Source organism: Eumetopias jubatus, unplaced genomic scaffold, assembly GCF_037043125.1.
Source record: "Eumetopias jubatus isolate StellerSeaLion01/CBP00866 unplaced genomic scaffold, mEumJub1_p1.0 scaffold_8, whole genome shotgun sequence".
NCBI lineage: Eukaryota > Metazoa > Chordata > Mammalia > Carnivora > Otariidae > Eumetopias > Eumetopias jubatus.
Genome location: NW_028274814.1, coordinates 95,604,728 through 95,618,063, shown reverse-complemented (window position 1 = coordinate 95,618,063; position 13,336 = coordinate 95,604,728). Strand labels below are relative to the sequence as shown.

At 38.8% G+C, this 13,336-nt stretch overlaps 1 protein-coding gene across 2 annotated transcripts in view; it reads right to left on the bottom strand.

The window, feature by feature from the left end:
* FRS2 (fibroblast growth factor receptor substrate 2) overlaps nt 1-13,336 on the bottom strand; it is a 105,174-nt gene that overhangs the window by 7,824 nt on the left and 84,014 nt on the right. For both annotated transcript variants that reach the window (XR_015768725.1, XM_028110876.2), the window contains exons 6-7: nt 6,677-6,771; nt 574-665 (exon numbers count right to left, since the gene is read on the bottom strand). Coding sequence is in view for 1 of the 2 variants with exons in the window: in XM_028110876.2 (XP_027966677.1) it covers nt 574-639 (66 nt within the window). In the remaining variant the exon portion in view is untranslated. The remainder of the gene's footprint in view (nt 1-573; nt 666-6,676; nt 6,772-13,336) is intronic.

The following is a 13,336-nucleotide window of genomic DNA, read 5'->3' as shown; positions in this document are numbered from 1 at the left end:
GGTTACAAAGCTACAAAGCAACACGGTTTCGACTCACACCTGGGTCTGTGTGATCCAGAGGCCACGATGTATGACAACCTGAGGTCAGGCTACGGGAGACACTAAATGGCTGTGGAGAGGTAAGAAATGGAGCACCTGTGCTCTAGGTAACAGAACACTAGAAGTTTTAGAATGATGAAAGAGGAAGATTAATATGATGTCAACTGCAGGATGGATCACAAAGGTGACTGACTCAAGGCAGAGTTCTGCTAAGAAATTATCCAGACGTGAAGCAATGACTGGGAGGTGGTGACCAGACTGAAGAGGCACCTATAAAATGGCATTAAAATTGTTTTTTTACTAGAACTGTATGGCTCTAATTGGATAGAGAGGACCAAAGGGAAAGTAAAAGAGGATTCCACACTGTCAGTAAGAACATATTGTCATCATCTGTTAAAACAAGAAAAGGCAGAATGGATACAAAGAGAAATAGAAGAGTCCGGAGATAAAAATGAGGAGGTATGATATAGAATGCGAAGAAAAAGAAGAACATCCGAGTAGGCAGAGAGATATAACTCAACCAGTTTTACTAACCTTAAACTTGTTCCGATGGTTATCTGGGACAGTGTCTTTATCTGGACAGCTACAACAGCTACCCATGGCTTCTTCAGAAGACCATGTGAGCACTACATGAAAGATAATTTGGAAAAAATTATTAAATGTAGGATACAAAACTCATAAAACAGAAAAAGACTTTAGAAATCATCTATCACAAGTCCTGCATTATTTTGATGAGGAAATTTAAGCCCAAGAAGGTACAGGGCTGAGCTAGATTTCAAACATTCAGCTGGTAAATTTTGCTCAGTGACAAGGAAAATAATTTTGTGAGGTAGACTTCATAGAAATCTCAAATTGCCAGTTTAATTTGCAAAGGTCTGCCTATTTTAAAATTATCTTTTAAAAAAACAAATAAACCAATTAAGGTCTCATCTCATATGTAGCACTTTAAATAAAGTCATTCATGGAATTAACCCTCAATGGTTTATCAGAAATTTCATGTCCCTCTTTTAATAAAATTCCAAAGGGATGATGGACTTTAAGGTTGGAAGGTATTTTGATTCTTATTACTCACTGTAGTATATCCTTTATGTACCTCACCAGGCAAAAGCTGATTGGTAAATAAGACACAAAAACAAATTTGGAATATTCATTAAGAGAGAAAAATAACCCAACAATCAAGGAGTAACTCAACATAGAGAATTTTGGCAAAACTGACAGAGCATGTCTGTCTAATCCTCCTTTCCCACACAAGGTTAGAGATAATAGGTTATAGGTGACACTAAGTGTTCAAGAAAACTCCAAATGAACAAAGGAAAAATTCAACACATCACTTAAAAAAAGGGGAAGAATCAGAATGAATGTGACAATATTTGGAAAAGGGGGAGGGAAGAAAGCAGAAGAAGCTATTTAATATTTAAAAACCTAAATTTGATAAAACTGGCTTAAAATTCTTCAGGGGCTCTTCACACTACATTTAGAAAAACATTTGGAGCTTGTCAGCATGACACAAGGTTCTTCACCAACTCGTCCTTGGCTACAGAGCTAGTCTGCACTCCCTCTGTCTCTGCTTCAAGCCCTCCCAAGTCACACTCAGCAGTCGCCCCAGAGCAACTTGTCCTCCCACATCCTTCCATGCTGCTCCTTTCCTTTCTCAAGATCCTACTGTGCAGTTCCTTCGGGGAGCCTTCTCTGATTCCAAGCAACTGGGAGAGTTACACCCCCAAGGCACCCTGGGCTTCCCAGTATCATAGCATTCTTCACATTGCTTACTTAGCAGAAATTGTGATAGATCATCTGTTTACTTAACTATTGCTCCCCCTGCACTGTAAGCTCCTTCCCAAGAACTAATTTGCATTCCCCACGCCTAACACATTACCGAGCCCAGAGTAGTGCTCTAAGTCTCTTGTGAGCTGAATGAACTGCACTGTACTAAACAAAGGTAAAGAATGCTGGCAGGTACAAGTATTAAGCAGATGAAAAAGTGTACCAGTGCACAAACCAAAAGAAGTGTTAAGTAAAATAGTAAAGTTAATTAAGACTCGTATTTGGTAGTTTGCTCTAAGTAATATGCCAGCTAAATAACATGGCATAAAGATGATTAAGTCACAGTATGTACTTCTGAAGAGTCAGGAGTCTAGAGGGAGAGACAGAGATGTAAACAGATAATGCATTATGATTAAATGTTATATGAAAATATGAGAAGAGTTCTGTGGGCCCAGAAAAGGGAGCAAGTAACTTTCTGGGTTAGCAGGGCAGGACGCACCATTTGAGCTGGTACTCAAAAGGGTGCACAGAAACAATGCACTGGGCAAAAAACAGAAATAGGTACTTGAGACAGTTAAGAGTACAAAGAATACAAAGACAAAGGTCATGAAAGATCATGAAAGGTGGTACTGCATTCAGAAAAAAAGTGAGGTGTCCAAAACGACTGCAGTACAGGGTCGGCCGTAACACAAGCAGGGCCCAAACCGTATAAAGGTCCTGAACAACAAGGTAGGGATCTGGGACTCCAAGTAACTTGAAGCTAGATGGCATTCAGTGTCTTCCAAGTCAAATGGATATGACTCTATCATGGCGTTTATCACATTCTATTGTAATGTTTATCCGTCTCAACATTGACTTCACTATGATTTCCCTGAAGATAGGAACCTTCTCTTCTTAATTTTCTAGGGCACTAAGCATATCACCTGACATAACCATGTCCTGACGTGGTCCCTAAGTGTTTAATTTAAAAAAATTAGGGGCACCTGGGTGGCTCAGTCTGTTAAGTGCCTGCCTTCAGCTCAGGTCATGATCCCAGGGTCCTGGGATTGAGTCCTACATCGGGCTCCCTACTCAGTGGGGAGCCTGCTTCTCCCTCTGCCTGCCGCTCCCCCTGCTTGTGCTCTCTCTCTCTGACAAATAAATTAATAAGGTATTTAAAAGAAAAAGATTTGGGACGCCTGGGTGGCTCAGCTGGTTAAGCGTCTGCCTTCAGCTCAGGTCATGATCTCAGGGTCCTGGGATCGAGTCCCACATCGGGCTCCTTGCTCAGCGGGGAGCCTGCTTCTCCCTCTGCCTGCCACTCTCCCTGCTTGTGCTCTCCACTCTCTCTCTGACAAATAAATAAATAAAATCTTTAAAAAAAAAAAATTAATACAGGCACACCTTGGAGATACTGCAGGTTTGCTTCCAGACCATGGCAAAAAAGCAATGTCACAACAAAGCGAGTCAAATCAACTTTTGGGTTTCCCAGTGCATATAAAAGTTATGTTTTGCACTATACCACAGTCTATTCATGTGCAATAGCAGTATGTCTAACAAAACAATGTATGTACCTTAATTAAAAAATACTTCATTGCTAAAAATGCTGACCATCATCTAAGCTTTCAGTGAGTCATCATCACTGATCCCAGATCATAACAAATATAATAATGAAAAAGTTTGAGACACTGTGAGAATTACCAAAATATGACACAGAGATACAAAGTGAGCAAATGCTGTTGGAAAAATGGCTTTGATAGACTTGCTCAAAGCAGGGTTGCCACAAACCTTCAATTTGTAAAAATCACAGTATCTGCAAAGCATAATAAAGCAAAGTGTAATAAAACAAGGAATGCCTGAAAACTACTTAATAAATTATGGGATGAGAAAGAGGCAAAAGAATACTAAAAACATTTTTTTTTCAGTAGAGGGATAAATGACAGAAACAAAGTCTTATCCATCCTCACCACCGACCTGTTCCTGAACATAAAGAGCTAAGAGATTACTACAGTGTGGCTTCTGCCTCAAAAGGTGGTGCCTCAAAGGAATGTTTTTAAACTATTTCTCAAAAGAAGGAGAAAATCATTCTTCTTTTGTTTTTAGTTTTTTTTATTTAACTTTTTTAAGTAATCTCTATACCCAACGTGGGGTTCAAACTCACAGCCCTGAGATCAAGAGCCACATGCTTCACCAACTGAGCCGGCCAGGGACCCCTAGAAAATCATTCTTCTACCTGCCACCTTCACAGGCTACCTGTTAAAGGCAGCACCTCCTGTGTTGTCAAGGATATGTGGGTGGTGGTGCAACCTACTTGAAAACTCTATCCACACGAAATGTGTCAATTCAGTACAACAACAATTAATGAAAAGCCTAACATGTGACCCAAAAGCCTTGTATGCCATGCTAATAAGGAGAATAGATTTTATCCTACACATGATGGAAAGCCAGTGAAGAATTTGGAGCAGGAAAGTGAGGTGCTCAGGACTTCATTTTAAATATATCCACCTGCAGAATAAATTTAAGTGGCAGTTCAGTTCAGAGAAGAAAAACCAGTTGGAGAATATTGAAAAATGAGATATGCTACAGACCTAACACCAGAGCAGCAATACTAGGAATAAAGACAAAAAAGAGGAATTTTTAAACTATTCAGGGAGACCCGTCAGCAGCATGGAGCAGCTGGCTAGGCAGACAGGAAGGAAGAGACGGTTTCCAGTGTGGCAGATGGTGGGTGCTGGTTCTATTACCTGAGACAGAAAACCACGGTGGTCTTCAAGTGGAAGTGATGGTGGTTAGTTCAGTTTTAGACATGTTAAGTGGAGATTCTAAAGAACAACCAAATGGAGATATGCAACAGAGAGTTAAATACATGAGTATGGATTTGAGGAAGGAGAGAAAATACTGATACACACATGGTATTTGAAGTCATAAAGCAGAACACACTGCCCAAGGACGGGGAGACCCCTAAAGAGGGGTCTACAGTTGGAATTCTGGGGAATTTCAATTCTAATTCTGGGAAATGTGAAAGTATTGAAGGAGAGGGATGAAGTGAAGGAGGAAAAAAAAAATCAAAACAGTACCAACTGAAAAAAGAAAGTGTCAAGAAGGAGGGTTCCACTCATGGTAGACTGGTAGAGGCAGAAACCAAACTGAAGTGAACAAATGGAAGATAAGGAAGTAGCCCCCCAGGAATGGAAACTGCTCTTTCAAGAACAGGTTCAGAAAGGAAAGGGCAAAGTGCTTCAGTGTAGACACACATGGTTTCAAAAGAAAATATGTTGCCTGAGTTACTTGTTTTCAGATGACATAGACTCATGCAGGTTTGTGATTAGTAGGTCAAGAAAGGTTAAAATTTTTAGGACAAAAAGCAAAGGAAAAAAATGTGCTACACGATGGATCACGACAAAAGGGGAGACCGGAGAAGAGGAGCTGCAGGACCCAGAATGAGAAGTCTGCCCCTAGAAGTAGGAATGCCTTGCCCTCTGAGGAGAGAGGGAAGTCAATAAGGATGGCTGGAGCATAGGAGAGAAGCTGAAGCAGGTAACATCTATCATCCTGAATGTCCTTTGTGAAACAGAAGGCCAGTCTGCAGGATGAGGGACTTGAGGAGAAGGTAGGATTATTCACAGCGGGGCTGCCCCCAGAAAGGTGGCAGGATGATTAAGCAGGCTGCCCTGAGAGCTCAGCGGAGGCTGGAGAGGAAGATGATGCTGGGTTTGCAGCAGCGCTCAGCAGTTCAGAGGGCAGACCGTTCAGGTAACCCAGGGTCAGAGGGTTAGGAGGACAAGGAAATTAAAGGATATTGGCAATAACAGGGGTTTGAAGTGATGGATCACCAGGTCTGGTCAGGACAGAAGTAAAGAAAGAAGAGGCCTGATGAAATGGGGACAAAATGGAGGCAAACAGGAACAGGAGGCCTTGGTAAGGTTGAATAACAGGCTTAGGAGAAGCGGGAGACTGAAACAGCTCAAACAATGGCAAGTTGTGGTCAATCTTCCAGCACAGAAGGAGACTTTTTAATGTGGAGTCTCATCCACATCTGAGTCCTCCTCCCAAACCACAAACTCCAGGGCGAGGGAGAAGGCATGATCCTAGATATTCTGCATTTATGACCACCAGATTAATATTTGGAGACTACATCTGAGTTGTGTAAGACCTAATAATGTGCATTAATACTGTAAACACTTGATGAGAAGCCATATGATTTCACCATCTTATCCAACCAAATTCATAACTCAGCAAAAACATAACTATGCTCTGAATTATATGTTAAAAAAAAAAAGAAGATAGCAGGAAGGGAAAAATGAAGGGGGGGAAATCGGAGGGGGAGACGAACCATGAGAGACGATGGACGCTGAGAAACACACTGAGGGTTCTGGAGGGGAGGAGAGTGGGGGGACGGGTTAGCCTGGGGATGGGTATTAAAGAGGGCACGTACTGCATGGAGCACTGGGTGTTATGCACAAACAATGAATCGTCGAACACTACATCAAAAACTAATGATGTAACGTATGGTGATTAACATAATAAAATAAAATAAAATAAATAACATTAAAAGAATAAAAAAAATAAAAACTGTCCTCAAGGGGGGAAAAAAAACATAACTATGCTCTCTCGAGAAAGCAACATGGGAAAGTAACCAAAGGTACATTCAAGAGCAAAAGGTTGCTACCGTTTGGGAAGATCAATACTGCAGCAAGTTGGCTAATTATTTTAAATTCATAAACACTGCCTTAGTTTCATTAAAGCCATTTGTCCCTATTTGTTGGAGGTGACAGCAAGTCAGGAGGCAACATGACTGCATTCAAGAAAACATAACTAAAATCTCTTGTTTAAAAGAATATAATGTGAACTTAACAGTTTTTTCTTTTTTTCCCTACGGTAAACCTCAACTTACCTAGATCTGGCCATTAATATTCTTAGCCTCTTCTGCAGCATCAGGAGTTTAATCATACTTCAAAATACCATGTTTTCTTTGTTTGCTGACTTAATCTAGAAACAGAAAAAAGTCAGGAATTTCTTACTTCTTTTAAAACAATGATTTTCCTTATGAGACTTCTGGTAGCACTGTTAGTTCAATTAATCTATTTCAATAAACTCAAGTATAAAAATATAAGATTTATTTTTAAAATGCAAATGACACGTATAGGTTATCATTCACACGGTCAAGTAAAAACGCTATCGTCTAAGTTCCAGGATGTTTGGATATCAGAAGCTTTAGAAGCCGCTGACTCTGATTCTCCACTACAGCTATGACACTGGACAAACCACTTCTCTATAGTCTCCTCGGCCATAAAATGAAAGGTCAGAATAAACCACCTCCGAGGTTCCTTTCCAGTTCTAATTTCACTGAGTGGCAGGCTAATTCTCCACTTCCAGTCACTTTTCTTAAACCTCACCGTCACTCCTCCTAAGAACAGACTCTTTAGAGTCCACCCACTGTACTTTTCTCATCTACAAGAGCCCTCCAGAACCAAATCAGAGGACTCAGTCATCAGGAGACAGTTAATATGAACAAGCATGCCACACAGTCACAGGATCATGATATACCTTATAGCAATAAATTACAATCTAGAGTTTCAAGAGATTGCAATGTGCTTTTGGGAAATTCCTGGTCAATCTAGTCCCTTTTTACAACACAGAAAAAAATCAAACTCAAACATGGGTAACATTTACTGAATAACTACACTGTATCAGGCATTAGGGGTTTTGCAAATAGTCTCATTTTAATCTATATATTAACTAGAGTTAACAAACAATTGATATCCACAATGAACATTTTCAAATCATGAACCCACATGCAAACAAAATTTTCAATTCTCGACTTCAAACCAATATACAAAATAAGCAGTTTGGTCAGGTGTTTGCTTGTGCCCCTCATAAGCTGCAACACACCATGTTAGAGTGGGCAGCAACCCAGTGCTTCTGCCTTAACACACCCTTCTTTTCTCCAGAAGCTTAATATATATTATGCTTTGTCTTTGGCTTGTAAAATTATCTAGCTAATTCCAACAGAAATCACTTCCCTTATATGAATACATATTGTCTGTTCATCTCTCTCTTCTGGGAGATGTTAGGCAGCCAATTAACTCAGGAAAATCTCTCTTCCTCTTTTTATTCATTGCATTTATAAGCATCTCACAACTCCCATCCTGAAATAAGTTTAATCATAGTAAATATTATTAAAAGAAGTGAGAGTGATCCTTCCATAATCCTAAATCAAGGAAAAGTCTTCAGTTTTGAAATGAAACATATTAAAGAATCAGTGTACCAAACCTACACAGCTCTTGAAAATATTAAAAAGCATCCAACAAAATGTCTGAAAACTGATTCTGTCCCACATTTAGACTTTTTTCTTTCCCTAATTTTCTTTGAGTAAAATACACATAACATAAAATTAACCATCCTACCTATTTTTAAGTGCACAGTTTAGTCATGTTAAATATATTCAATACTGTTGTGTGACCACTATCCAGAACTTCTTCCTCTTACAAAATTGAAACTCTGTACCCATTAAACAGCTCATTTCCCCTCCCAGCTAATCCTGGCAACTACCATTCTACTTTCTGTTTTTATGAGTTTGACTACTCTAGGTACCTCATATAAATGAGATCATACAGTATTTATCTTTTTGTGCCTGCCTTATTTCACTAGGCAAAATGTCCTTAAAGTTCATCCATGTGGTAACAGGTGTCAGAATTTCCTCTTAAAGGTTGAACAATATTCCATTTATACACATACACACCCATTCATCTACTGATAGACATTTATCCACCTTTTGGCTACTGTGAATAATGATGCAGCTGTGAACATGAATGTACAAATATCTCTTTGAGACCATGCTTTCGATTCTCTTAATTTAGACCCAGAAGTGATATTGCTGACTACATGGTTATTTTATTTCTTATTTTTTGAGCAACTGCCATACTGTTTTCCACAGCAGCTGCATCATTTACTTTCCCAATGGCAGTAGGCACACGAGTTCCAATTTCTCCACATTCTCACGAACATGTTTTCTGTTTTTGTTTGTTGGTATCAGCCATCATAATGGGTATGAGGTGGTAATCTCAATGTAGTTTTGATTTGTCTTTCCCTAATAGTTAATGATCTTGGGCATCTTTTCATGTGCTTAGTAATCATTCATATATCTTCTTTGGAGAAATGTCTATTCAAGTTCTTGGCCTATTTTTGAGTTGGAATGTTCTTTTGTTTTGGACTTTAATAAGTTCTCTATATATTCTGGATATTAAACCCTTATCAAATATATGGTTCGTAAATATTTTCTCCCATTCTATGGGTTGCCATTTTAGTCTGCTGAATAATCGTGAAGTCCAATTTGTCTATTTTTGCTTTTGTTGCCTCTGCTTCTGATGTCATAACCCAAGAAAGCATTGCCAAATCCAATGTCATGAAGCTTTTGTTTAATGTTTTCTTCTAAGAACTGTATTGTTTTATGTGTTATATTTAGGTCTTTGATCCACTTTGAGTTAAATTTTATGTGTGGTGTTAGGTGAAGGTCCAAATTCATTCTTTCGCATATGGATATCCAGTTTTCCCAGAATCACTTGTTGAAAAAATTGTCCTTTCACCATTGAATGGTAGTGGCACTTTTGTGAAACTTTAGTTGACCATATATGTGAGGGTTTGTTTCTGGGTTCTCTATGCTATTCCATTGGTCTTGTAAGTCTATTTTTATGCAAGTACCATAGTGTTTTGATTACTGTAGCTCTGTAGTAAGTTTTGAAATCTGGAAGTGTGAGTCATCCAGTTTTGCTATTCCTTTAAAAAAAATGTTTTGGCTATTTGAGGTCCCATGAGATTCTATATAAATTTTAGGATGGGTTTTTCTATTTTGGGGGAAAAAAATCCTTGGAATTCTGATAGGGGTTGCATTGAATCTGCAGATCTCTTTGAATAGCACTGACATTTTAACAATATTACATCCTCTAATCCATGAACATGGGGTGTGTTTAGTTATGTATTCTTTAATTTCTTTCAGCAATGTTTTGTAGATTTTATTGTACAAGTCTTTTACCCCTTTAGTTAACTTAATTCCTAAGTATTTTATTCTTTTTAACGGCACTGTTCCAGTAAATGGAACTGTTTTTGTAATTTTCTTTCAGGTTGTTCATTGTTAGTGTAGAAAAGCATAACTAATTTTTGCATATGGACTTTGTATGCTACTACTTTGTCGAATTCGTTTATTAGTCCTAAAATTTTTTTGCGTGAAATCTTTCAATGTTTTGTATGTCTGTTAGCACTAGTTGGTTATGCCCTCTATTTCCTTACTTATAGTGTATCTATTATTATGAGTAGGGTACTGAAGTCTCCAACTACTATTGTAAAACTGTCTATTTCTGTCTTCAATTCTGTCAGTTTTTACTTTGTGTATTTTGATGGTCTATTAGGTACATAAGTGTTTATAACTGTTATACCTTCTTGCTCTGTTGAATATTTTATTAATATATAATACCCTTTTGTCTCTTATAACTTTGTAATTTCATTATTTTTTAAAGATTTTATTATTTGACACAGAGAAAGCACATGTAGGGGGAGCGGCAGGCAGAGGAACAGGGAGAAGCAGACTCCCCACTAAGCAGAGAGCCCGATGTGGGGCTCAACCCCAGGACCCTGGGATCATGACCTGAGCAGAAGACAGATGCTTAACCAGACTGAGCCACCCAGGCATCCGTCTTATTACCTTTTTAAATTTAAAGTCTATTTTATCTGATATTAGTATAGCCACTCCTGCCCTCTTTTGGTTACTATTTGCATGTAATATATTCTTCCACCTTTTTACTTCCAATCTATTTGTCTTTGGATCTCAAGGGAGTCTCTTGTAGATAGCATACTGTTGGATCATGTGTTTTTATCCATTCTGCCAATATGTCTTTTGACTGGAAAGCTTAGTGCATTTACAATTAATTACCGATAAGGAGGGACTTCTGTCATTTTGCTATTTGTTTACTATATGCCTTAAGCTTTTTTGTCCCTCATTTCCTATATTGCTGTCTTCTTTGGTGTTTAGATGATTGTTTTATAGTGAAATGTTTAAATTCCTTTCTAATTTTCTTCTGTGTGTATATTCTATAGCTATTTTCTTTGTAGTTACCATGGGGATTAGATTTCACATCCTAAAGTTATAATGATCCAATGTGAATTTATCCTAGCTTAACATCAGTAACATATAAAACCTCTGCTCCTTTACAGCTCCATCCCCACTCTCCTTTCAGTTACTGATGTCCCAAACCTATCTTTATATATACATTGTGTGCCCAAATACATAAACTAATCATTCTTTTAAAGGTATTAGTCTTTTTTTTAAAAAAGATTTTATTTATTTATTTGAGAGAAGAGAGAGAGAAAGAGCACGAGCTGGGGGGGGGCCGGGTAGAGGGAGAGAGAGAAGCAGACTCCCAGCTGACCAGGGAGCCTGATGTGGGTCTTGATCCCAGGATCCTGGGATCATGACCTGAGCTGAAGGCAGACACTGTATTAGTCTCTTATATAGAAAACAAAAGAATTATAAGCCAAAATTACAAGACTAGCTTTTTCTCCCCTTTAAAATGTATTAGTTTCGGGTGCCTGGGTGGCTCAGTTGGTTAAGCAACTGCCTTCGGCTCAAGTCATGATCCTGGAGTCCCAGGATCGAGTCCCGCATCGGGCTCCCTCCTCAGCAGGGAGTCTGCTTCTCCCTCTGACCTTCTTCCCTCTCATGCTCTCTCTCTACCATTCTCTCTCTCTCTCGATAAATAAATAAAAATCTTTAAAAAAATGTATTAGTTTCTTAATCATGTAGAAAACAAAAAGTACAGTTATAAATCTTTGTTACAATAGTACTAGCTTTTATAACTCCCCTGTATTTATCTTTAGTGAGATCTTCATTTCTCCGTATGGCTTCAAGTTACTGTCTAGTGTCCTTTTTTCACCCTGAAGGACTCCCTTGCACATTTCTTACAGGGCAGATCTAGTGGTAATGAACTCCCTCAGCTTTTGTTTATCTGGGAATGTCTGAATCTCCCCCATCATTTTTGAAGGACAGTTTTGCCAGATACAGAATTCTCAGCTGACAGTTTTTTTCTTTTACCACTTTGAATATATAAGCCCACCGCCACCTGGCCTCCAAAGTTTCCAATGAGCAATTTGCTAATAATCTTATTGACGATCCCTTGTATGTGATGATTTGCTTCTCTCTTGCTGTTTCCAAGATTCTCTGTCTTTGGGGTGTGCCAGGGTGGCTCAGTTGGTTAAGCGCCTGCCTTCAGCTCGAGTCATGATCTCAGGGTCCTGAGATCAAGCTCCAGGTTGGGCTCCCTGCTGAGTGGGAGCCTGCTTCTCCCTCTCTCTCTGCCCCTCCCCCCCCACTCGTGCTCTGTCTCTCTCTCTCTCAAATAAATAAATGAAATATTAAAAAAGAAAAGATTCCTTGTCTTTGGCTTTAGGAAGTTTAATTATAATGCATCTTGGATGTGTCTCTTTGAGCTAATCTTATTTAGAGTGCAAAGAGCTCCCTGGATGTTTATATTTGTGTCTTTCATCAAATTTGGGAAGTTTTCAGCCCTTATTTCTTCAAATATTCTCTCCTCCCCTTTCCCTCATCTCCTCTAGTGCTCCCATAATATGTATGTTGCTCCACTTGACTGTGTCCCACAGCTCCGTCAGACTCCATTTATTTTTCTTCGATCTGTTTTCTTTCCATTCCTCAGACTTGATAATTTCCATTGTCCCATCTTCATGTTTGCTGACTTTTTGTTCTGCCTACTCACAGCTGCCTTTGAATCTACTGAATTTTTCATTTTAGTTATTGTAATTTTCAGCTCTAGAATTTCTATTTGATTTCTTTTTGTTTTCTCTTTATTTAAAGGTATTTTTTGTTTTCTACATTTTCCTTTAGTTCTCTGAGCATCTTTAAGACTGTTGTTTTCATCTTCTGTAATATGTCTATCATCAGGACTTTTTCAGGGACAATTTCTGTTGATTTATTTTTTTCCTTTAGATGGACTATACTTTCTTATTTCTTTGTATGCCTTGTGATTTTTTTGCTGAAAACTGGACATTTTAATCTAAAAATATGGTAATTCTGGAAATCAGATTCTCCCCTTTGCTGTTTTTTGTGATTGTTTTTATTTTATTGATTGTTGTAGGCTGGCCCTGTGCCAACAGTCAGCCTGACATGTGAACTTAAGGTCTTGTCTTCTCAGAACTTTTCTGGGCCTTTATCTGGACACATGAGGTCACCTTCAAATTTTCCCTGTATATGCAGTTGTTTTTGAATGTTGTGGTCTTTAATGTCTGTTTCCCAAAAGGGAAAAAAGAGAAAAATGAATGGGGCAAAAGAAGGTACTAGTCCTTTAAAATCCTAGAAGTCACTTTAGCTGGAGGGGAGGGGGTTGCAACAATGGGGGAAGGTGTAACAACAATGGTTGGTTGCCCACTTCTTTGTGTGAACCTCTGTGATCAGAAGCAGCAGTCAGTGACCCAAGCACAGATCTCTGACATTTGGAAAAGAGGATCTTTTCTGCCTATCTTGGCTCTCACAAGCTGGGTATAAGCTGCA